Genomic DNA, 25,094 nt, shown 5'->3' with positions numbered 1-25,094 from the left:
TGTGCCTGTTGGCCTTTATTCTTACCACTCATCGATTACTCTGTAGAAATGTTTTCTGGTCATGATGAGGATGCTTGGAGGATGGGATATGTTAACTACATCATCATTATTATTACCACCCAAACACAGGAAACCTGATAAAATTAAGTCTTATGCACCCTTCTCAGTGGTTTTTGTCAGGTCCAAAGGAAACTAGGGAGAAATGACTAACTGTGGAGCCTATAAGCATAGGAAAGAGTCTGCTGCCTCCCAGGCTCACGCATTTCCTGTGGCTCCTCTCAGCTCTTACCTCATCCCCTGCCCACGGAGAGGTTTACCTTTCCAGCCAAGGGCTTCACTTCCCTTCCTCCAGCGACTGATCAGTAGATGACCCTGCCCTTTCGGCGGGGCCTGTGCAGACTCTTGATTCTCTTGGATCTTTTTGCCCTCTCCTCTCCTGCCCTCCCCTCTTGACTGTCTCCTCTTCCTCTCTCGCTTGCTCGCTCTCCCCTGCCCCCTCCTCTCAAGGCCCAGTTCAGTCTGCTGATCATGTTCGTCTGCTACTTTGTCTCCCTGCTCTGGACTCTTTCAGATGCCTCTGGTTGTACTCCCCCCTCATATCTACAGTAAAAACTTTCTCCTCCCCCATGCCTTGGAGCGGTCATATCCTCACTTTACTCTGTTCTCACATAGGATGGCGATCTAAAAGGCTTCCTAAGAATCAGAAAGCTCTTCCTGGCAGTTTATCTTGCTTCTGGCTTCCTCCCCACTCCCACCCCCACCCCCAGAAGGCTAATCAGTGCAACTTCTTTCTGGGTTTGTTACAATTTAGTTGTTACTTTGCATTTTTGAAGAGGATAAGCTTACCTGCCCTATCCACACAATGAGGCTATAACCCTATTTCATAGGTAGAGAAGTGAACGGGAGCTGGCTTTTAAGTAAAAACCAAGCCAACAGCCAACCAACTCTGAGAAGCAAGTGTGAGAATAGCAGGCTGGGCTGCTTGAATGGTCTCCTCAATTAGAAACTCTATTGTAGTGGAAGGAAGACTATCTTTTCCCCTAGAAGTTTGAGAGTTCCATACTCCAAGGATGCAGGGCAGAGTGAGCCACTGTGAGGCTGACATCAGGAATGCTCCAGCTATGAACTGCGACATGCATCACCATCACCCCACCTCTCCAGACAAATGAAGAACTTTTGAATTTTATCTCCACCCATCTATCCACTCATCCATCCTTCCATCCATCCATGCATGCATCCATCCATCCACCCATCTCATTTCTAACAAATAAGGCCGTTAAATTTCCCACAATAGCACACATCAAATGAATGAAATTGCTAATAATTATGAAATATCATCTAATACCAAGCTCATACTCAGTTTCTCTGCTGTCCCAAAGTCATTTTATAGATAGGGTTTGTTCAGATGGCAAACCCTAGCCATAAACTGTGCACGTGTTGTATTTGGCTGCTGTACCTCCTATGTGTCTTTCCATTTGCAGCAGTCACAGGAATCATTACACAATCATTAAATGTATTCATACTTTAATTGAATAGATAATGCTTGAAGCAAAGTAAAAGTTTCTTCCGAACAGTATTAAAAAGAGTACAAAGTGAAGCTCCTTCAGCCTGTTTCTTCTGAAGCAATGCTATTAATTTGTATATATTTCCTTCTGGAAAAAATCTTAGCTGTAGCACATAGACCAGACTTGGTAGCTGCTGTAGCACAGTGGATCAGAGTAAGGACTTGAGTTCAAATCCCTATTCTGCTACATACATACTAAGTATAAATCTTGGGCATAGCACATAGACATGGTTGTGTGTGTGTGTGTGTGTGTGTGTGTGTGCATATGTGTCATGCATATATGTATACAAGTGCAAGTGCCTGTGCTAATGTATGCTGAGACCAGAGGAGGATGTAGAATGTCTTCTTTCATTTTCTACCACATTCCATTTAAGACAGGGTCTCTCCATGGGCATGGTCCAGGGCAGCCTCTTAATCCTAGCATGTGAGAGGCAGAGGCAGGTGAATCTCTATGAGTGTGTGGCCCTCCTGGTCTACAGACTGAGAGTTTCAGGCCCAGTCCCAGATAATTTAGGGAAAAGTAGTGAGACCCTGATGGAAAAGATATGGAAAAAACTAAAGCAATATAGGCTCTCTCCTCCCTCCCTCCCTCTCTCCCTTCCTCCCTCTTTCCTTCCCTCCCTCTCTCTCTCTTTCTCTGTCTCTCTCTCTGTCTCTCTGTCTCTCTCTGTCTCTCTGTCTTTCTCTCTGTCTGTCTCTGTCTCTCTCCCTCCCTCTCTCTCTCTGCCTCTCTCTCTCTCTCTCTCTCTCACACACACACACACACACACACACACACACACACACACACACACACCACCAGGAAGCTCACCATTTTTACTAGGTTGGCTGGCTTGCCAGTGAACTCCTGGGATCTACCTGACTCTGCCTTTCAATGTTTGGTGTGTATATCTACTAACTGAACTCAAGTGGCCATGCTTCCAAAGCAGATGCTCTTGCCTACTGAGCTGTTTGCCAAGCCTCCCGTGCCTCACCTGTATAGAGAATTCACTTAGGAGAGCAGAGTACTTAAATAATCATTATAAACACATCCCTCTGGCTTCCCCCCAAATGGTGGGAGGATGCACGTTTCTTTCTATGTGGTTTCTTTCCATCTCATATCACATTCTGATGATAATTCCACATCTGTTCCTATAGAATTGCTCCGATATCTGTACAATTCCGTTGTATGGGATTGTACACACTATTTGCTAGGCATGCAAGCTCTTTCCAAGCTTTTCAGCACTGACTATATTTATAATATTTCACTGGAACTCATGTGCCTAAATATGCCCAAGAGAGGCTACAAAGGGCATGGACAGCCCAGCATCAAGAAGGTTTTCCCATTTTTACTCCCAGAAAAACTACACAAAGGTTCCCTTTCCCTACACCCTGACTAAATGTTTTGGACTTAGAAGACCCATTTTATAGAAAGTAGATTTTTTATTATAAGAGCGTTTTTATGTGCACCATCTTTATCATAGGATAATAAAAGACAACTAAGCTACATTATATAGTTATTCCTGAAATGCAATAAAGAGATCATGCTAACTCTTAAAGGGGAAGTGATACCTGTGTAAAAGGAGACCTTTGAAAATAAGCAATCGAATTTGTTTGCTCACTATTTGCCTATGTATTCTTATTAGGTCACAAGCTGGTCTTTGTTTTATGGCTCCACCAACCTCTGTTTTAATAAACAATGGCTGACACATAGTAGATGCACTGGCTCGAGGTTGGGTAACTAAAACTTGTGGAACTGCACTTTCCTTCCTGTGTGGTCCAGATTTGCTGGAGGCAAGGGCACTGCTGTGGCACGGATGAGCTCGATGTTTGTAAGGCTTCCATCCTGTAAGCCGACCAGGATAACTTGGCCTGAATCCAAAATCTAGAAATAGATTTGGCCTGCTTACTAAATGGAAAAATATTTCTTGTAGTACCAGAAATCACTTTCCCATAGCTTTGTGCTGCATTAAAACATTGAAGTTGATTGAAAATCCCCAATTCTCAACTATTTTTGTGGCCTAGAAACCATTTTTTTTTTTTTACATTATAACAATCAAAGGTGGTATTAAAAAAAAAATCTCCTGATGTTTGAATCCTCCCAGGTGTGTTCAAATTTAAAATATTATTATAAGTTTAGATATATAAAAGTGATTACCAAGAATTACATTAAAACACTGGCCATCCAAATGTCCACTTTTGAGTTACAAATTCACTGACATATAATCAATCAAAGGCAGAAGACTCCCTGGCACTGCCCAGTGCTGTATTATACTGTTGAAGTCTATGAAATGATCCCACCTTTAAATCTTTGGGCAAAGCCCTTGTAAATTGGTAAGTGATGGAAAAAAAAGTCATCAAAATGCATTTTAGTAATTGTTTGAAAGCTTGTAAGAAAAGAGGGCTTGCATTTTAAGTCACACTTGCAGAGTACTGACCATAAAATTCGTCTAAATCTTGGTTTATCCTCAGTCTTCCCAGATTTGGTCCAAGCCATCCCTGTAAGCATCCACGTCAATATTATTCTCTTCTCCATGATTCTTGTCGTCTTAACCATGGTGGGGACAGCCTTCTTCATGTACAATGCTTTTGGCAAGCCCTTTGAAACTCTACATGGACCACTGGGGCTCTATCTGGTCAGCTTCATTTCAGGCAAGTATAAAATTCTACCTCCAAAGACAAAGTGCTTTTCAGTGTGTGAAAAGATGCCCTGACTAAATATAGTTATGACATCCATGCAGTAATATTCTTGTAGTGTTAAGCATGACAGCAAATAGTGCAGAAATACTATAATTATCTAACAATATGCAATTTATCGTATGCATTATGGTTGTGTATGTGAAGGGCTACAATCTTCTTCACATTATAATTTTTAAGATGTACTCAAAAGGATTAATGCTTATATCAAATTTTAAATGAAAAAAGCAGTAATATTTTACAAATATTATGAACCTGTTGAATTATAAAGGAAATACACATATAAGATATTGTTGGAATTGTTTATATAGTCATATACTCTTTCACACACACAATATAGAGGCTGTATTTATATATGAAAGATAGGTGGGGATACCTTGTTAGTTGTGGTTACCTTTGAGTATTGAAACTATGAATTGTTTTATTTTTGCTCATGGTTATTAATCTTTCCAATGTTCGTGAGTTTGCAATTATCGAGTCATCAAAAAAATTTAATTTTTTTCATATAAAAGTGACAAAGGCATCCATAGATGAGTAGTCATATATAAGATTATGAGTACTTCATGCAGCCTAATCTGCATCTGATTAAAGATACACTGTCCACCTGATGGACCTGACAGGTCAACGCTTTGACAGACACATTTGACTTCATAACTGGGGTTAATGAAAAAGAATATAAAATCTAGTCAGTGTGATGACCGGGCGGTGGTGGTGCATGCCTTTAATCCCAGCACTTGGGAGGCAGAGGCAGGTGGATTTCTGAGTTCGAGGCCAGCCTGGTCTACAGAGTGAGTTCCAGGCCAGTCAGGGCTACACAGAGAAACCCTGTCTCAAATCTAGTCAGTGTTACAAGGTACTTATAACACCTTTTTGAAGGAGGAAAAAAATAAAAAAATGAAATATATTTATGTAGTTCATGACTATCTTTCCCTAGGATGTCTCTGACTTTACACCATTCCAAACTTGTAGTCAGTTCAACATTATATCATAGTTTATTGATGATTTCTGGAAGATTACAGCTCACACCAGCCAAAAATCTAATGACAGTCCCAGTTGGACAATTTCTTTCTCCCTTGAAGTTGTCCTTGGCAGCTAGCTCTGAGGCAGGCAGCACAGACTCACTCCTGTTAACACTATTCCTTTCTCCCATACAACCCAACTCCAGCACCATTTTGTACAGGTGCCTGCCTAGAAAACAGAGCTGTGCAATCAACAGGGGATAATAGATTCAAGAAAGCAATGTACTTGCTACTTATACACACACACACACACACCTGGGGTGTTTCCCACCCATACCTCGTTAACCAGATTATTCACCCCACCAAAGGAGATTTCTCTCCCCTAGGGAATTCTACTTTCTCCATGTCTTTTATACACCTACAATACAACTTTACATATTACAGTAGTGAGTATTCTGTGAGGGTAGTCCAAGGAGCTCTGACTCTGGCAGAAACAGCCAGTATGAAGCTTTTTGTATATAGTAAACATGTTCACATGCATTTGTTGACTTGAAAAAAGCAAGCCTGGTAAAGTAGTGTTAACTCGATCACCTAGATGCCATAGATGACAGAAATCAGAACCCTACTGGGATAAAGTTAGCATTGCAACCCATAGAGGCAGGAAGACATGTGACAAAGAGCAACAGGCAGGAATATGGCAAGGACTGGCTTTGAACTAAGGTGAAAAAGGTACAGGCTCAAGGTGGTACACACAAGCCAAGATAACAACTCAGTCTTCCAGGAAGGTCAAGGATGGGGCATTTGCGGATTATGTCACTCACTAGAAAGAGCAGGCCTTTTCTAGTCACTGAGCACAGGTCAACTAAAGAGCTGACGAGGTAACACTAGCTTGGAGATCTTGACCCAGCATCACAAAGTAGAGGAAAGAAAAGCTGGTTTGCAGGGGAGATACTCGAGCTTATTAACATACTCAGCCACCTAGCTCTCCATCTCTGGGGGCAGTTCAGAAGAGACACCCATTTGCAGACAAATGGAGAATTCTGATGGACAACCTAAGTAGCAGTATCTAAATGGAAGGCTGATTTAATCCAAGTCCCAGTTCTTGGTCTCCAACTGGGTCTAATGCAAGGAGAACCTGGACACACAAATATACACACAAAGAGCAGTCTTGTGCGTACACTGTATCTTAATTCATATTGAACCTGGAAAAGTGGGTATATGATAGATGAATCAAGGAAGAATAGGAGTGAGCAGGGGCAGAGGAAGAAGGGAATGAGACATGTCCAGAGCAATGCCTTGCAAAGAGCTAATATTTACAGGGCAGTTAATGCTTCTGAAACCCTTATTTTAAACACCATTTTTTTCCAGTAATTAAAAAGAAGCTGTATACGCCAATAAAATGAGGATCAGATACGCTGACAGGCTGTAGCCTCTGGGGGTCACAGGTCATTCTTGGAGCATAAACCATCTCATTCCCTCTAAATCCACACCAGGAACCCAGGGCTCCCTAGAGTTTGGGAAATGTTTACCTAAATTTATAATACTCATGTTGACCTCACTTTTAAATGTTGAGTGTCGATGTAAATTTTTAGAGTGTTTTACCACAAATCCTTTAAACAGGAGTCAATATGTTTAGTCAGAGAGCAGTGTCTGTATTAGGAGTCATTAATTTTAGGTGAGTCACATCCATTAGGAGACACCCAGGGGTTTCCCCCTTCGTGGAGTCCTTCCTATTTCTCTCTTCATTTTGCAGAGCTCAGGAGTCTGTGCTTATAGATGGCTGCCCATATCCACCCCCCGCAACCTCCAGCTTATCTTCAGCCTCCCCAGTTCTTCACACTAAAACCATGACGGGGGCCCTATTTTAGATATCTCTTTCCTGGCTAGGTAGGGACGCACAACCTTTTGCTTGACTCTCTCAGTAGGCTGCAGGCTCTACAAAGGCACAACCTGTGCCCTGCGTATGTCAGGGGCCATGAGGAAAGGAGAGAAACAAAACAAAATGATCCCTTCCAGTTCTCTATGTGGAGTTAATTGGTTCTTTAGAACAAAGGAGGCAGAAAGGGAAACACTGTACCTATTGGATCAGGCATCAATGGCTGCACTCACTACTGCAGCTTGCACTTGCTCACAGCTCAAGATTCTGCAGACTTCCTTCCACTCCTTAGAGGTTCCAGTATAATTCATATGCCTCAGCCTTCTCTGTATAACATCCCTGGCCACTATCATTGTTGCAAAAACAGTTAATTTGCTTTCTCCTCTAGTCACTTACAGACTAGTTTTAAGAAACCTTTTTTCCCCAATGTAAGATTTAGGTAATACCTTACTAGACCCCATTATCCATTTGGGGCAGAGATTGCCCCACTCAAAACACAAAAATTCCCTGATGAGCTTTCCAAAATTACTGAAACCAGATCCCCATACCATGCTAATTAAGCTGGAGGCTCTGGGGGTGGGGCTCGGCCACTGATTTTGGATTTTGGTTTAGGTTTTTCAAATGAAGTGATTTGCAGAGTAGGTGGAGGACCAGCGCCACAGGTGTGTTCACTTAGCTTATTTGGCAGACAGAGTATTGGTTACACGCCAGTGCTTATCAAGAAGGGCACTGATGATTCCACAGTGAAGCCAGCACAGGGTTGTGCCTTTGTGGGGCCTGCAGCCTACTGCAAGACTTAAACAAAAGTGTACATAAATAAATAACTGCATAGTGCCTTACTTCTAAAGGTGATAAGTAGATTGCTCTGATAATGAGAGCAGGGAATCAGATTTTGAGTTTTGAACAGAATCTACTCCCAGAAGCTGAGTGGCTTAGAGCCCTCAGAGACAGCTTCCCAAGCAGCAGAGAAAACACACAGAAGACCCTGGGGAAGGACGGCTCTGTGGAGGAACAGAAAGGAAGCTCATACAGGTGGAGGGACAGACAGTGAGAAGAACTGCACATTCGTTCATTTAAATGTTTAAGCAGAGCTAGACAGATCACATGAAATTGTTAATATTGGAGCTTAAAAGCTATGTTAAACGTTTTAGAATGGATTTTAATTGCAGCGAGCTTTTGAAAATTTTAGTGTATGGGAGAATTACCTCATTAAGACATGTCTGGCTGAAGAAACCCATGCTACTGCCTTGAAGATGAAGGAAGACAAATAAATGGCTGTGGCATTCTCTGAGGTAGACAGGCAAAGCGGGGTTCAGGGTTACCCTTTAAAGACAGGCACTTATTTCTAGAAATCAAATGGTCCATTTGGGGCATGTCAGTTCTGAGATGCTCTGTGATATCCAAGTACGAGTGTTACAGAGGCAGGTGAATTTAGTGTTCAGGCAACAGGTCTAGATGAAAGACTTAAATTTACTTGTTCCCAGGGTACAAGAATTATGCAGAATGAAAATGGATGAGATCACCTGCTAGGAGAATGCACTGAGAAAAAAAAAAAAACTGGTCAAGGGCAATCCCAAAGAAAACCATGAGTGGCTTTGGGGATTGAAGAGGAAGGGTGTAGCAAAGGAATATGGAGAGAAGGAAACCCAGGAAAGTGTGCGGAAAGGCTTTGAGGGGAATGTTTCAAGACAGAAATTACCAGTGAGCTTTGAATGAAAATGTTCTTCTGTGAGAGAAGCTGAAGGAAATACAGTGCTGATACAGTGGGGGGAGACAGAAAGGTGTTTCCAAGCCCAAGAGATGGAAAAAAAGAAAGAAGCATAAATGAGGGTGCTGAGCCTGGAGGTGCCCAGCCTCACAAGTTCACATAGGCACGTTGATATTTGAGCATATTGAGTTCTTATGTATTTGTCTCAGTGCTGTCTACATGAGCATAGAGAGCCTTAGCTGGGCCTCCTTCATGGGAAAGACTTGCTGAGGACCATTGGTACAAAAATCCCAGTAGTCTGGGCATATTCTTCACAGTTGACATCACACTTATTAGGCCTTTGCAGAGTGATGAAAACTACCCAAATCTGGACCTATTGTAGCTGTATTGATGACCGTGTGTCTCGAGTTATTCCAAGCAAGGCAAACAGATACAATTTATGCCTTTCTTTAGAAAGCATGCTTCTAATGTGGGCCCAATTAAAATAAGCACAGTCATACGTGGAACATGAAGACAGAAAAAATAAAGGATAGCATGAAAATAGAAAGATTCTTCTATTACACATTCAGTATTAATACTACCCTAGCCTCTCCAATCTATGTAAGCATGTTGGATATACTGCTCTGTAATTGTCAGCGTACAACAATGTGTACTTTTGTTTTTTGTTTTTTGGTTTTTTTATTTTGGTCTTCATGATGGAGATGTTTTTTAGGAGTCTGAGAAAGAATCAGGGATGTCTACTTGTAGAGAAGCCAGTATTGAAAATATCCTACTAGGTTCTTCACAGACCTCAAAATAGAACCCAAGCAGGAAACAGAATGTAATGGTAGAGTCATGGAAGTTTGTTTTCAAACGCAGGACAGCAGTGAAGGGCCAGTGTGCTATGAGATGATTTTGCTTGCTGATAATGATCATGGACCATGGGCATGGATGTGTCATCTTTCCTGTCACAATTTCTGGGAGTCTTGTCCTATTCGGAAAGTATAACTTCCATTCTCTTTTGTTGAGTGTCAAAGACCAGGTCCTTACCACAGCCAAAGCATCTCCTGCTGTGTGTACAATGGAAACACACAGCTGGGGCTCTGAACACTTACTATGGCTAGCTGGTCACCTGTAGCTCTCTGCCTCCCTCTCTTTGCTTAAACATACCTGTTGAGATAATGTTTATATGTACTGTGTGAAGATATGTCTCTTGTCCTTCCTTGACTGCCTCAGGCACCTCTTGATTGGTTAAAATAAAAACCTAATAAAAATAAGCTGAGAGAGGATTAGAGGGTTGGACATCTGGCAGGAAGAGAGGAACTCTGGGAGATAAGTGAGGGAATGTCTCCACCCCAACGCTGGGAAGTTGGACATGTGAAATTGAGGGGAAGTAACCAGCCATGGGGCAGACACAGTAGTGTAAATGGGTTAACTGGGTTATGAGCTAGTCATGGAACAAGTCTAGCTTAAGGCCTAGGTGTTTATTAATAAATAATAAACCTCTGAGTTATTATTTGGGAGCTGGGGCACTGGTGGACAAGCCAGTGCTTAACATACCTGACTCTTTTCACACATGGGAGGCCTCTCTCTGAAGTATTCTTCCTTCCATATATTTACGCTCTCCCTCCCTTCCTTCAGGATATACTGGACACTTTATATCCTCCCTACCTGGTTTACTCTACTCTCCTTAGTCCATCTACTCTGCTCAATTGTGAACTATACTTACTTACTTTGTTAACCCATCTCTCTCTGTCCTATCTACCAAACACTGACGGCCCCATGAAGGAAAGTTGTTCTAAATCTTATTTGGTTTAGTCATGTATCCTTAGAGCCCAGAATAGTACAGTAGCTATACAGTATTTGTGGAATAAATGCATAAAACAAAACCAGCTCTGCATATCTACTAGCAACAATGATATTCTTCTTTAAAACACCATTTACATTAAGCATCATGATTTTAGACCCCACTCAATAAGATAACACAGAGAAAACTCTGGGAAACATGGGGTGTTTAACCTCCTGTTATAGAAGATGGGAAGCTTAGTTTAACTAACGTTGCTCCTTTTTCTGCATCTCTTCTGTGTAACCATGTAGGCAAATTGCTCACTATCACAACCTTAAAATTCACTCCTTGGTGTCTGCTCCATTTCCTTGTCCATTGACTCCCTCTCTATGTGGTGTCTTTATAGCAGTGTGGAATCAGAAAACTTCTACCTAGGAATGGTCTAGGAATGCCTAAGAATAAAGTCATTACAGAAGGTAAGGGACCTCACCTTCAATGAGTGACACTATATAAAGTCACACACAGGAGATCAAGACCACACCTAGTAAGATGTGAATTTCCCATCCTTAATTTGCATCTTTCAAGATGCTAAAGAAGTAAATGACCATTCTACGTTAGACAGAGAATGCCTCTTCTATGTGTCACCTAGGAGACATGTGTTTTCATTCAGCAGATGGTGGACAGTATTTTCAAAGAAACTGGCATTCTAATTTATTATTTTCCGAAATCAGAATTTAGGGCTAGTAGGATAATTTCAGAGTTCCTTCCCCTGTGAGAACATCAGCCCGCAGCACAGTGGATGCCCATAGACCCTGAGAGGTGTTCTCACTCAAAACCATAGTTATGCTCGGGGCTAAGCTGGATGGGAAAAGCAGCTTTCTTACTGGCTATGACCTATGTGCCCTGTGTTGTCTGGCCTGAGGAGACAGACCTCTAACTCAGCCCTCCCAGGCAGCTGCCAGATGAGAGTCAGAGTGTGCAGTGTCCAGAACATCGCGAGCATCTGTTAATGTCTGATCATTCATGGTGTGACAGCCCTATCACTCAGTTATCTTATCCAGTTAGAAATTAACTCAGTAATCAAAGCCATTAAAGACAGGAACATAACTGGGAGCACCACCCAGATGGCGGGGGAATCAGACAGAAGGATAGAAAGAGGCCGTGGTCACCAAGTGTGACACTGGGCTGCAAGTGTGGGCCTTGTGCCTGGTTGTTTTCCAAATTCTAGTATGAGTGAGGTTCAGCGGGCTTCCAAAGTCTGGTTCATTCTAACTTTTCTGTGAGTACAGCAGAGATGATCAGGCAGACAGACACGTTGGGGAGCTGCCCCAGTGGCTCCAGCTCAGTGAGGGGGTTTGATGTAACATGTTCACTGGAATAAAAGAGGAGAGGGACACACAAGCCTACTTCTAACACTTGTAAGGCCTTCCAAGCACACAAATGAAAATACAAATGCATATATTGAAACATCTAAGTTTAAGGTGAATTAAATTATTAAGTACAATATGTTGAATTTTCTGTCCCAAGAAATGTCCCTCCAGAAGGACCTCTGAGGGATTTAAATTTAGAATTCTTGACTCCGGTGGCCCCTGCACAAAGAGCCCCATCAGTTCCTGTTCAGTCTGGTTTTTGTTTTGTTTTGGTTTGGTTTGGTTTGGTTTGGTTTTGGTTTTTTGAGATAAGGCTTTTCTGTGTAGCCCTGGCTGTCCTGGTACTCACTCTGTAGAACAGGCTGGCCTCGAACTCAGAAATCTGCCTGCCTCTGCCTCCCAAGTGCTGGGATTAAAGGTGTGCACCACCACTGCCCTGTTCAGTCTGCTTCTTGCCTCAGTTTGGCTTCATCTCATTTAGGAAAGGCTTTGAGTATCTATTGAGGGGCATGCCAATGAGCTGTATATCAAACAGCTATTTCTAAGAAACTCATAGCGCACAGGGATAGGTACCAGCAGCTACCAACATGCACTTGGGAGGACTAACCCTGGCAGCATAATCATGCAGCCCTAGATATGGGCTCAGGTCTGCAGGGGCAAGAACTCTAGAGTCCCAGCAGTATGGGCTATAATTCAGGCACACTCTCCAGGTGGACATGTTCTGAAGACTTCAAGCACACTACTCTTTGTGGGAGGGAGAACTTTCAAAAGAAAGTTCCAAAAGGGAACAAAGCAAGACCCTCTAAATAGGTGACGTGATGTCCAGGCCCTTCTTGCTGTGATAGAGGATCATTTGAGAAATGTGAGAAGCCCTATTCCCACCACCTCTCACATCTCTCAACCCACCTCTCTCCACATTCCAAGCAGCCAGGCCACACAGCAAAAGCCTTCATGTACTTCTTTTGGTCTTCATGTACATCTTTTGGTCAGTAAGTCATAAATAGTTATCCTTGATCCCTCATCTCTTTTGTAGATATGGACAAAGAGAGGCGAAAATATCTCCAATTCACACTGAGTTGCTTCCCTTTAGCAGTCACAGGCAGGTCGTCTAGGGCTCAGGTGTGGTTTCTGTCCTCTGACTGCACGATAACAAAGTTGGTTGTGATCAAACCCAGAGTCCAGAGAGAAGTTACAGACCACTCTATTAGCCCATATACTCTGTCCGGCTTCTCGTGATCTTGACAGGCGAGCCACTGTCTGCATCTCAAGATGTGTAGGTGACTTTACTAAGAAATCTGAAATGCAGGCTCACTAAGACTCTGTTCCCTTAACAAAGTATCCCCTTAAAATATTTAATGACTTGAAAAGGAAACTGAGCTTGAATTCTTCCTTTCAGGCACTGAGGAAATAGTACTCCTCTCCTGTCTGAAACTCGCCATCTCCTCAGACAAAGGAAAGTCTGATGGTAACAGTAATGGCATTTTCTTTACACTTTTCAAATAAAAGATAAAGAGAAAACAGCATCTCAGCCTTTTTGTTAGGGTCTAACAATAAAGAAATCATATGGTTTGCAAGGGGTGAGCGCCAGTTTGAAGCTCAGAATACAAAAATAGTTAGGCTGGCAAATCTCACAAAGGAATCTTTCCAGGGTCACATCACGGCTGGTAGGACATGAAGCATTGAGAAAGCAATATCATTTGACTATTTGTGTTGTTGTAGGATGATGATGGACTTGATGGGGCCAGCCCCGGGTGCAATTCATTCATTTATGCATTCATTCATTCATTCATTCATTCATTCTCTCTTTCTCATCTGTCTGCTGGCCTGCCTGCCTTTATGTTTTACTTTTATTTTTCATGCAATTCTCCTGCTTCCACATCACAAGTTCTAGGATGACAGGTGCCTTTTTGTAAAGTCCCAAAGCAGAAACATGACTTCACTTTTCCTCTGCATGTCTGCTCCCCTCCCCCAACAATCAGTTATCAGTTTTTATCTGTGCAGCAATCCAAGCCTGCATTTTTGGAGACAGCATGGGGACCTGTACCCACACTCACTGGATTCTCCTACACACCCCAGCCTTCCCTATATATCTGGATGGATGCTCCCTGCCTCAGTCATAGTGACCCACATTCCCTATTGTGACACTCATTGCCCTGGTTTATAATTGTTTCTTGTATTCTCCTTGGGAGAAGAGACCCTGTATGTTTTCTTTCTAGGTAGGATCTCCATTACTGTCCCTGTGCCTGGCATATGATATGTCTAACTAAAGATAAATGAATGAGAGAATTAATGAACAGGAACCAAGACCATGTTACCACTTCCACAATATTTGAAGTAATTGAAATCAAAAAATAAAGAGTCACATGCTAAGTTGACAATAATCTTACTTGAGGGAATAACTGTATTACAGTTAGATGTAGTAAAGACTTTCCTGGTGTGAGGTAGGACAGCATAACAGATTCTGATTAAGAACAAGAGGAGTTGGAGAGATGCTCAGCAGTTAAGAGCACTTACAGTTCTTCCAGAGGACCCAGGTTTGATACCTAGTACCATCATGATGACTCACAAGTGCTTGGAACTCTATTTCCTTGGGATCTGGCACCCATGTCCGACCCCTCCCAGCAACATACATGTAGACATACATGTGAGCAAATGCTCATACATATAAAATAAAATAATCTTTAGGAAAGATTATAAGAAACAAAAAAGTAGTACATAAACATCATAGGACAAGCTATTAATTGCTCATTTGTATGTACCAATTCCAATGTCAAAAGCTAATCATGAAATGTCTACCTATTACAGATGATGTGACTGAGGGGATTCCAACCACCTAATTTTATATATTAAGGGAAGGAATTTGGGTTTGAACCCAAATGGTTTGACCAAAGTCAGAAAGCCATCTCAGCTGGTCAACTACTAATATGGATGACTTATTGGCAGCCTAAGTTAAGCAGTAGCTATGAAAGCTTTCAGGAACCCTAGCCATCCATTCTGCTCTAGGTCTGGCCCCACTTGCTTCCTGCTTCTGTCCCTGAGACTCTCCATTTGAAGGTGGAGAAGGGTAGGGGCTGGGGTGTTGTTTTTCATTTCTTCATCCTTTGGCCAGAAGATGACCACATCAGTTTCAGAATCTAGTTAGTATAGATCAGCCCTCTCCTGCCGAGGTCTCACACAGCCTACAGCCACCTTCTTTACAATCAGTGATACGTGATAGGGAATCAAAACAGCAAGGGAAACAAAGTAAACATAACATTTCTTCATATATTGAAATTTGGGGGTTAAAATCCAGGGATAGCCTGGGCTTCGTGTGTCTAGAATTCAGGTTTTACCTTTCTTATTTTGCTATAGTCGTGACTTCTATTTGTTTTTGAACAAGTATGTGTGTGTGCAAGTGTGTCAAGGCCCAAGGTTGATGATGAGAAACAACTTTGATCTCTTCAATCTGATTCTTTGAGGCAGGGCCTTTCAGTTAAATCCAAGGTTCCCAGACTTGTTGGCAAGCTTGCTCTGTGGAGCCATCTTTACCTTCAAAGCCTGAATTACAGGGTGACCACCACCCCTACCGAGCATTTATCAGGGTTCTGCACATCTGAACTTTGGTGCTCACACTTGCACAGTATGTACTTTAACCAGAGAGCTATCTCCCCTGCCCCATGGCTTCCGTTTCTGATGCCACATGGACCAAAATGTCCACAGAAGGCATTGCATCCATATTTCAGTTACAAGGAGAAAAGGAGGCAGAAAACTCCTGCTTCTCCACCTCAGCTACCTTCAACTCATCTGAATTTATTAAAGCTAGGCACATGCCCAGCTTAAATCTGAATTCAGCTACAGAGAGAACAGATATGCTCTTGGTCAACAACATTTTATCCAAAGCTACCTTTGGCCCCGGGTACTCCTCTGGGCAGTGTTGGCAAGTTGAGGGTTGGAAGGGTCATGGTACCCTTTTATGAGGAAATCAGGAGCCTTTCAGAAGGGATTGAATAACTGACATTTGTCCTTCATCGCCTGTGAAGTACAGAGAAATGTGTTCTCTTGAAGCCACAGAGGCTGCTTAGCGGTTGAGTTTGTCATTGTGCTTTGAAGGTGCCCAGCAATTCAGGCTGCGTGAGATCAGCTTGATTCTAACTGCCCTATTCAAGCCATCAATGTCCCCTCCCCATACAAATCTTTCTTCCTCACAGCCATTTCCCAAGTGCTACCAATCATGGGTGAGAGTCAAGCTCATGATTGCAGTTCTACAATAGTATCATTCTTGAGAAGACCATGAATGAGGATGGTGGTGACATGTGGCCTTTGCTTGCTCACTGATATCCTCTTCGACTCTTACAATCAGGTAATATTTGTCCTAAGCTGTTGTCTGTTCTTTGTGTTGCAGGCTCCTGTGGCTGTCTTGTCATGATATTGTTTGCCTCTGAAGTGAAAATCCACCGCCTTTCAGAGAAAATTGCAAATTTTAAAGAAGGGACCTATGCCTACAGAACGCAAAACGAAAACTACACCACCTCATTCTGGGTTGTTTTCATTTGCTTTTTTGTTCATTTTTTGAATGGGCTCCTGATACGACTTGCTGGATTTCAGTTCCCATTCACAAAATCTAAAGAAACGGAGACCACTAACGTAGCTTCCGATTTAATGTACTGAAAAGCAAATATCTCCATAATTTCTCAATAAGGATATGAACTTGCTTTGGCCACATTTAGTATGGTTGATTTCATCTGTGCATTTAGACTTTTTAAGCACCAAGATCGACTTATGTTATGTTTACAGAGCGTGTAGTAAGGATTCAGGCTGAAAAATAACAGAAGCAGAAGATTGATTTCAGAAAGGCATTCCACCTGGTGGGTAACTGCCCGCATAGTTAGTCCAAAGCAGTTGGCTAGATGAATGGATGGTTACTCCATGTCCTTACTGACCGATAAGATGCACGTTCTACCAAGCAGAACTCAACAAGCACGGGGCATATAGTTTAATAAAACAGACGTTATTTCTAATTGTCCACATAGTTGTTGTCACAGATCCCAGAAAGCAGAGGTGAAATTGGTGTCCTAAACTGAATCTTTGAAAGACTCCAGGTTCTTTGTAAGTTTGATGCTATTATCTTTGTATTATCTAAGCATGATGTTTGATGTTGAGCATGATGTTATTATTTCTGGTGGTCAAAACCAGAAAAGTTTATAAGCGAACAAGCAAGCCAGTAAAAAAGGAAGAAAAAATAAAGGAAGGAAGGAAGGGGGAAGGAAGGAAGGAGGGAGGAAAGCAGCAGATCATTGGTTTCTTTCCTTGTGCATCTGAGTACTGACTGGATAACAATGGTACTTACAGTGGACAGCATCCCTACTAGACAAGTTGGTGAAAGCGACCCACTGGATACAGGTTGGTGTCTTTGGTTACTAATGAGCTCCAGATTATGAAAATACAGAATTGAGGTAGGATTGTAGTGTGTCGTGGGAGTCATGAAGTGTGGCCCAAGTCAAATCTTTCTCCTTGAATTATTCACCAAACAAATCTGCTGGTGACCAGAGGCCACAAGTGAGCCTGAAACTGACACTCCTTAACTCTCAATGTGTTACCCTCAGGAAAGGCCTAAGGGAAGAACAAAGGTGAAAGAAAGATGGCATGGTTCCCTGGCCCCAAACACCAGAGCTCACAAAGGGTTTGGAAATGCTCGGGAAGACCAATCTGGAACTAGGAAGATGGCTCAGTTGATAAAATGCTGCCTCAAAAGCATGAGAGCCTGAGTTCAGACACCAAGCACCCATGAGAAAAGCCCATCGCACAAGTCTGTGATCCCAGCAGAGATAGGCTAGCCAGTCAAACCTAATTAGTGTGCCCCAAGGTCAGTGAGAGACCCTGACTCAAAAAAAATCAAGGTGATTGTAAAAGGCACCCTTCAGCCCCCATGATTCCCCTCCCTGTCACGAACACAAACATTTTCATTTTAGAACAATTTACAAGGAAGGAGAGACTTGAAATAGAACCAGCACTGGTAGTGGCATGCTGTTTGCCCTCAGACATCAGAATACACTCTGTGTTCTCAGGACGGGGAGTCCTTTCAACTTAATTCACGACACCTGGAAGTTTTTAGCAGCCCACCAGCTCGTCTGACCAGGAGCTGGTATGTGCTTTGTTGATGCTTTGGTGATGGGGGAGTAGTGCCCAGGCCCGGAGGTCATACCCTGAAATTTGCAAACACAAAAGGCTATTTTAGGAGAGAAAAGGAAGGAGTTGAAAGATGGAGGATAGAGTGAATCCTCCTCCTCTCCAGGCCTCTCCATCTACCTCTTTCGTCTCTGCTCAGAGGTCTGAAAACTTTCTGAAATAGCCTTTTTGTTTTGTTTTGTTTTGTTTTGTTTCTGTAGAAAACAAGTGTTTGGTTGCTCTCTGATCTATTAAAAGGTAGGCTTGGGAGAGGCACTGAAAATCTTATGAGAAAGAACCTCACAGACAGACTAACAATAATCCCTCCTCAAGAGCAGGAGCTAGAAACAGGCTCCTTAAAGACAATAGAATGTCTGTCTGTCACACACAAAATCAATCAGGCAATTAGTGAATGCTCACAGTTCGCACTCTCTGTTTACCCATCTTCCAACAGATACCTGGGGTTGCCCTGAGCCATGGGCCCTGATGCAACACTCTTCTGTTGGCTCCTTCATAGGGATCATAAGCCCTAATTGGACATTTATTTTGCTGTGCTAGGCCTTTCTTACGCATGGTGGACTCTCAGGAGCATTCTCATGAGGACTCAGGGCCCCCTGCTGGCCCTGGGGTGGCAAGCACCCTGCCACTTCCTTGTTACCAGACATCCAAATATGAAGGCTGTGATACTGTCTGGAAGGAGTTGCAGGTAGTGTCTAGGAAAGAGTCCTGGGGGTGTTCCCTAAAGTAGAAGAAAGGTCTAAATGTGAGTAGATTATTATCAGAACTAGTTCTTCCAAATAACTGCTTTTACTGTTACAGTTTGTCATAATGGGTGAGTACCACTGTAACTGAAGATGTAAAGCCAGGGTTTAGGATTTCAGGGGTGCATTTTGTACACAAAGGACTAATTTTATTCCTGAGTCCACTCAGAGTTCTTTTGGGCCTTTTTGTTACTTACCATCGTATCATCCTGGCCTCAGTTTCCTGAATTAGGATCACAGGTTGAGCCGCCACAACACTGCTTTCCTCCCTTCTTTTGTTTCAGTGCAAACTTACATTTTTTTATGAACCACATCTTTGTAAGTTGCTTTAGTTTATTCATGTTGTTTTGAGGGAAAGCTGTGATGTGCCTTTAGCAAATCCAAACCTTGCCACTATACAATTCCTATGCAAAACTAAGGCAACATATACATAAAATGCAACCCAATACTCAAGGGTAGTGTATCAACTCCAGGTCAGTACAGAATCCCAGGATATGCCGGAGACACTTGGTAACTATTTCTTGAAAGACACTTAACCAGACTAAGTCTTTTCTATTCCAGAGAACTAGCTGCCTCTAACAATGGCTAACATCCTTAAACTGGGTTCCTTTCCTACCGTCTGACCCTTCCATTTTCCTTGATTTTCATCTCACTCTACCTCTAGAAAGGACTTGGAGTTTTGAAGAGCAGGGATTATCTTGAGATTGCATTTCAGCAGGAACAGACCTTCAGCGTACTGTAGCTGAATATGACACTCAGGGAACACAAAGATACTGGTGCGAATGAATGAATCAGACAGCTCCTAAGATATTGGTAGAGCTTCAGGGCATGGCCTGTAGGGCAGGGGAGGGAAGGCTTCCCTCCTGCTCTCGAATAAATCCCAAAGGTCACAGAGACTACGTTGTGACTAGAATACAGATCTTTTTTTTTCTCAGAAACAAAATTAGAAATGAGCCAGCTAGCTAAAGAGAGAAGGAACTGGCTATCATCTGACTTCTCCTCAACTTCCTTTGCTTATCTGAAACTAGTCCACAGGATACCTTGTATTAGTCAATGTTCTCTAGAGTAACAGAACTTACAGAATAGATATCTCTCTTGTTCATATGTATGGATATTTATTAGAATGACTTGCAGGCTCTGTGGTCCAGCTACTCCAAGTATGGGTGCCTATGTATGGAAGGTCCAAGAATCTAGTAGTTCTTCAGTTCTCGAGACTGGAATGTCTCAGCCAGTCTTCAGTAGGCTCTGGAATCCTGAAAGAAGTAGGCTCTAATAACAGTGAAGGACTTGCTAGAAAGACGAGAACAAGCAGGCAAAGAGCAAAAGCTTCTGTCTTCCATGTCCTTATATAGGCTTCCAGCAGAAGGTGTGGCCCACCTCAAAGATCCAAATAAGAAGTGAATCTTCCCAGTTCAAATTAATCAATAATCCTTCATTGGTGTGCTCCTTCATTTAGAGTTTTAGATAATTCCAGAAATAGTCAAGTTGACAATCAAGAATATCCATCACATGTCTACCCCTTGTCAATTTGACATACAATCATATCTCCTTATGTGATGATTAATTTCCAATGAAAGTAATAACCAGGTCATAATTATGCCTACATATGCTATAACTATCCCCTATACAATTACAAATACATTATGTGTTTTGCCAGATTATAATTATACCTACCATGATATAACTATCTCTCATACAATCGCAAATACATTGTAAATTTAGAATAGGCGGGACTTCTTTTAGCATCTCAATCTTAAATATGATAACAATTGATAGTCTCTTTACAGATGTTATATTAAATGGTGAAGAAATTGAGGAAAGAAAACAAAAATATCTGTATAAATGCATTCTTAACAAAATATGACAGAAACACATGTCAATTATAATCCTCATTTCTGTAAATGACCATGTGGCCTTAGCTGGTATTTATAACTAACTACCTTCCTCCACTACCCATTTTATATTTCTTCTACCCTCAGTAAGTACCTCAGCAGGTTTTGGCGCTTTTCCTTGAGGAGTGACCCATATGTTCATTCCTAATGGCTCTGTGCCCTTTGTTATTCTGCCTGGATTAGATTGTTGTAGTTTCCCATTGACTATAATCACAGGACATGATAGCAGCAAGAGATGCCCTAAAGGATTTCCTGCACTTGGACATAATCCTTCTTACCTCTATTGTAGAGAAGCAATTCAGTATCCCCAAAGTAATCTGGATCTATCACCCCTCTGAGCACTGTTATTTCTTTCTTAGTCTGTTGGCTTAAGGGCATCAGAAACCCAAAGTGGCCAGGGAGAAGTCTGAGCTTCCAGTTCAATGGAATGTTTGTTGTGGCTCCTGGCAGAAGTGCTCCCCTCTCTGGAACCAAAACTTCGAGGCCAGCAGAACACAATGTTGTGGAAATAGGAAGCAGAACTTTTTCTAATGTGTCACTAGGTGTTATAGTGAATGGAACAATTCCCTTTTCTACCCCTTGATTCCTAGCTATGGGAGAAATCATACTGTATACTGGACCCTGATTTAAAATATAAGAACCCTGGCCCAGGCCTCCAAGCTGCCATCACCTAATTGGTGCTGAAATAGTGTCTTCAAAAGGCTATTCTATCTTTCTGTTAGGTCATTTGATTCAGGATGGTGGGGAACATGGTAAAACCAGTGGACTCCATGATCATGGGCCCAGTGTTGTACTTCTCTGGCTGTGAAGTGAGTTCCTTGGTCAGAAACTATACTACATGGAATACCAGGATGATGGATACAGCATTCTGTAAGTCCACATGTGGTAGTTTTGGCAGAAGGATTATTTGGAGAAAAGGCAAATCTATAAACAGAATGAGTATCTACTTCAATAAGGACAAAGTTTTGTCCTTTCTCTGGAGGACGTGATCCAGATTGCTGGCTTGACTCCCAGGAAAATGGTGTCATATCCGAGGCTGTGCTGGTCCTGCTGTCAGTAGATCTGGCACTCGACAGCAATGGTAGCCAGATCAGCCTTTGTGAATGGTAGCCCATGTTGTCAATCCCATATATAACATCCATTTCTGCCACCATGGTCACTTTGGTAAATGACATGAATTGTTGGGGAAGGAGAAGGCTAATTGTTCAAAGAACTCCACCTCAGCTGAAGTTACCTTCTGTTGGGTATTTACATGGGACGCACAATATTCACATCCTTCATTCATTGGAGAGAATACTTCTTCCCTAGATGTGGTGGTTTGAATAGAAATGACCCCCATAGGCCCATAAGAAGTGGCACTATTAGGAGATATGGCCTTGTTGGAGTATGTGTAGCCTTGTGGGAGAAAATGTGTCACTGAAATTGGGCTGAAAGGAGTTGGAAGTCTGGACAGCACTTTGACATTGGACATGGAGGTGAAGAGTTTGAAGTTTGCCCTGCTGGTTTCCATCCAGTATTTCCTTACTTTGTTCCCTCGCCTCCCTTTTGGAATGGTAATACATATTCTGTGCCATTGTATGTTAGAAGTATGTGATCTGCTTTTCCATTTTCATTTTTACAGGGCATTACAGTAAGAGATTGCATGCATCTCAGAAGAAACTTTGAACTTTGGATTTTCAAACAGTGTTGATTCCGTGATAGACTATGAAGACTTTTGAAGTTGAACTAAATGCATTTTATATTTTTTATATGACTACAACCCTATGAGGACCAAAGAGGAGAATATGGTGGTTTGAATGAAAATGGCCACCATAAGCTTATAAGCAGTGGTACCTATTAGGATGTGTGGCCTTGTTGGAGTAGATGTGGTGCTGTTGGAGGAAGTGTGTCACTGCAGATAGACTTTGGAGTTTCATAAGCCCAAGCTAGGCCCAGTGGTTCTCTCTCTTCCTGCTGCCTCCAGATCTGGATGTAGAACTCTCAGCTAACTCTCCCGTACAATGTCTGCCTGTGTGCCACCATTCTTTCCTCCATGACTATAATAGATTAAATCTCTGGACTGTAAGATAGCTCCAACTAGATGTTTTCCTTTAGTTTTTGTGGTCGTGGTGTCTCTTGAGAGGAATAGGAACTCTAATACACTGGATGTTCTCATCAATTTTCCAATCATGCTCTTTCCAAATCAATGGCCATCCAGCTAATCCACTGGCTAGAGCCCATGAATCATTGAACAATCACACATCTGGCCATTTCTCCCTCCAAATAAAATGTATGACCATGTATACTGCCCAAAGTTCTGCCCACTGTCAAAGTTTCCCTTCACTAGTATCTTTCAGAGTTGTCCCAGAAAGTGTTTGTAATACTACAATTGTCCACTTCTAGGTGATGCCTGAATAACATGCAGAAATATCAGTAAACCAGGCCCTAGTCTTCTCTTCCTCAGTTAACAGATCATAGGGCATACCTCAAGAGATTATAGCCGCATGTGTGGCAAGACACATTGTAATGGGAAAAGAAAACATAGGCATTTGGAGAATTTCTTTATGCAACTTGTTTGTGCCTTCAGGACTTCATTTGCTAATGCATCGCTGCTGTGGACCATGAGTTGGTGGGTGGAATAACACCCATCTCATAATGGACAGTTCGGGTCACTTGGTAACTTGTTGGCCCATTTTCAAACATTCAGTTTCCACTAAGGCCCAGTAGTAGGCCAAATGCTGTCTCTCAAAGAGAAAACAGTTGTCTGCAGATGACAGAAGAGCCTTGCTACAAAATCCCAAAATCTCTTCTGTGATTCAATCATTGGAGCCTGCCTAAGGCTCCAAACAGCATCCCTATCTGACACTGACACCTCAAGTACCATCAGGTTTGCTGAATCATATAGTCCAAGCAGTAGAGCATCCTGAACAGCAGCCTGGACCTCTTGAAGAGTCTTCTCCTATTTCAGGCCCCACACAAAGCTAGCAGCTTTCTAAGTCACTTAGTATATGGATTGAAATAACACCAAGAATGTGCTGTCTCTAGAATCCTAATAGACTCACTCAACACTGTCCTTCCCTTTTGGTAGTGGGAGGGGCCAGGGCAATAAATTATCCTTCACCACTGGACTCCTAAGGAATTTCACTAAGGTAGAAGGCATCTGAATTTTGGTTGGATTTATTTTCCATTCTCTGATGTACATATGTGTTGCCAATGAATCTAAAATGAATGTTACCTCCCACTCATTTGGTTCAATCAGCATAATGTCATCCACATAGTGAAACAATGAGATATACTGTAGAAGAGACAATCAAGATTCCTTCTAAGTTATGACACAGGGCTGGAGAGTTAATATATAGTTGAGGTAAAACTATAAAGGTATTCATGGCCTTGGCAACTGAAAGCAAATCCCTTCTGGCAGTCTTTATGGACAGATACCAAGTATAAGGCATCTGCTAGGTCAATAGCTACATACCATGTACCAGAAGATGTGTAATCTTCTCAAGTAAGGACACCACAACTAATACAGCAGCTGCAATCAGAGTCAATACCTGATTGAGTTTTCAATAGTCATCTGTCATTCTCTATGACCCATCTGTCTTCTGTACTGGTATGATAGGAGAATTAAAGGGAGATGTAGTGGGAGCCACCACTCCTGCATCTTTCAACTCCTTGAGAGTGGCACTAATTTCCACAGTTCCTCCAGGGAAATAATACTGGTTTTGATTCACTATTTTCTCTCACAGAAGCAACTCTAATGGCTTCCATTTAGCCTTTTCAACCAAAATAGCCCTCATTCCATAGGTCAGGGTATTCTAAGTACATATATATATATACATTCTGGGACTGGAGAAATAACCACAGGATGAGATCCAGGATCCACTGGACCTACTCTGAATCAAACTTCAGACAAACTCCATTAATCCTCTAATGTCTATAAGCCAAAATGTTTCCTGGGATTTCCCACAATCAGCATTAATTCAAAACTAGTATCCAAGAGACCCAGCGAAGTTGGACTGTTTCCTTTCCCATAGTGTACAATCGCCTTGTAAAGGCTGTAGGTCCCTGTAGGAAAAGAATAGAGAAAGACTAACTGTAAAACTCTTAGGTATTTTATCTAGGTTCTTCCTCAGGGGAACCTGGCCACCACTCCATTCAAGGAGTTCTGGGTTTGTGAACTGTCTCAAGTCTGGAAATTGGTTCATGATCTAATTTTTTTTTTTTTTTTTTTTTGCCACAATCCAATAGACCTTTTCTTTAATTATTTTGAGAAAAATTTAGCAGGCATCTTACCTATTTTGTGAGTGGAAATACTATCTTTGATTAGCTAATACCTGTGGTGGCCCTGCTGTGTTCTTGGAAGAACTCTAAACCGAAACCAGAGACTTAGCTCGCTGGGG

General features: G+C 42.1%; 1 protein-coding gene across 2 annotated transcripts in view; it reads left to right on the top strand.

Annotated features, from left to right (window-relative positions):
- The window catches only part of Clrn1 (clarin 1), a 34,285-nt gene extending 17,393 nt beyond the window's left edge, over positions 1-16,892 (top strand). The window contains exons 2-3 of one of the 2 annotated variants that reach the window (XM_031376009.1): positions 4,016-4,195; positions 16,300-16,871. In XM_031376009.1, coding sequence (XP_031231869.1) covers positions 4,016-4,195; positions 16,300-16,565 — 446 coding nt within the window. In that variant the 3' untranslated portion in view covers positions 16,566-16,871. Of the gene's footprint in view, positions 1-4,015; positions 4,196-16,299 lie in introns of both variants that reach the window. The other variant, XM_031376010.1, reaches the window with a different exon arrangement.
- Positions 16,893-25,094: the final 8,202 nt, after the last annotated feature.

The sequence above is a fragment of the Mastomys coucha genome, unplaced genomic scaffold (genome assembly GCF_008632895.1).
Source record: "Mastomys coucha isolate ucsf_1 unplaced genomic scaffold, UCSF_Mcou_1 pScaffold16, whole genome shotgun sequence".
Lineage (NCBI taxonomy): Eukaryota > Metazoa > Chordata > Mammalia > Rodentia > Muridae > Mastomys > Mastomys coucha.
The sequence above is the reverse complement of the archived record's forward strand: the minus strand, read 5'-3'. Positions and strand labels throughout refer to the sequence as shown.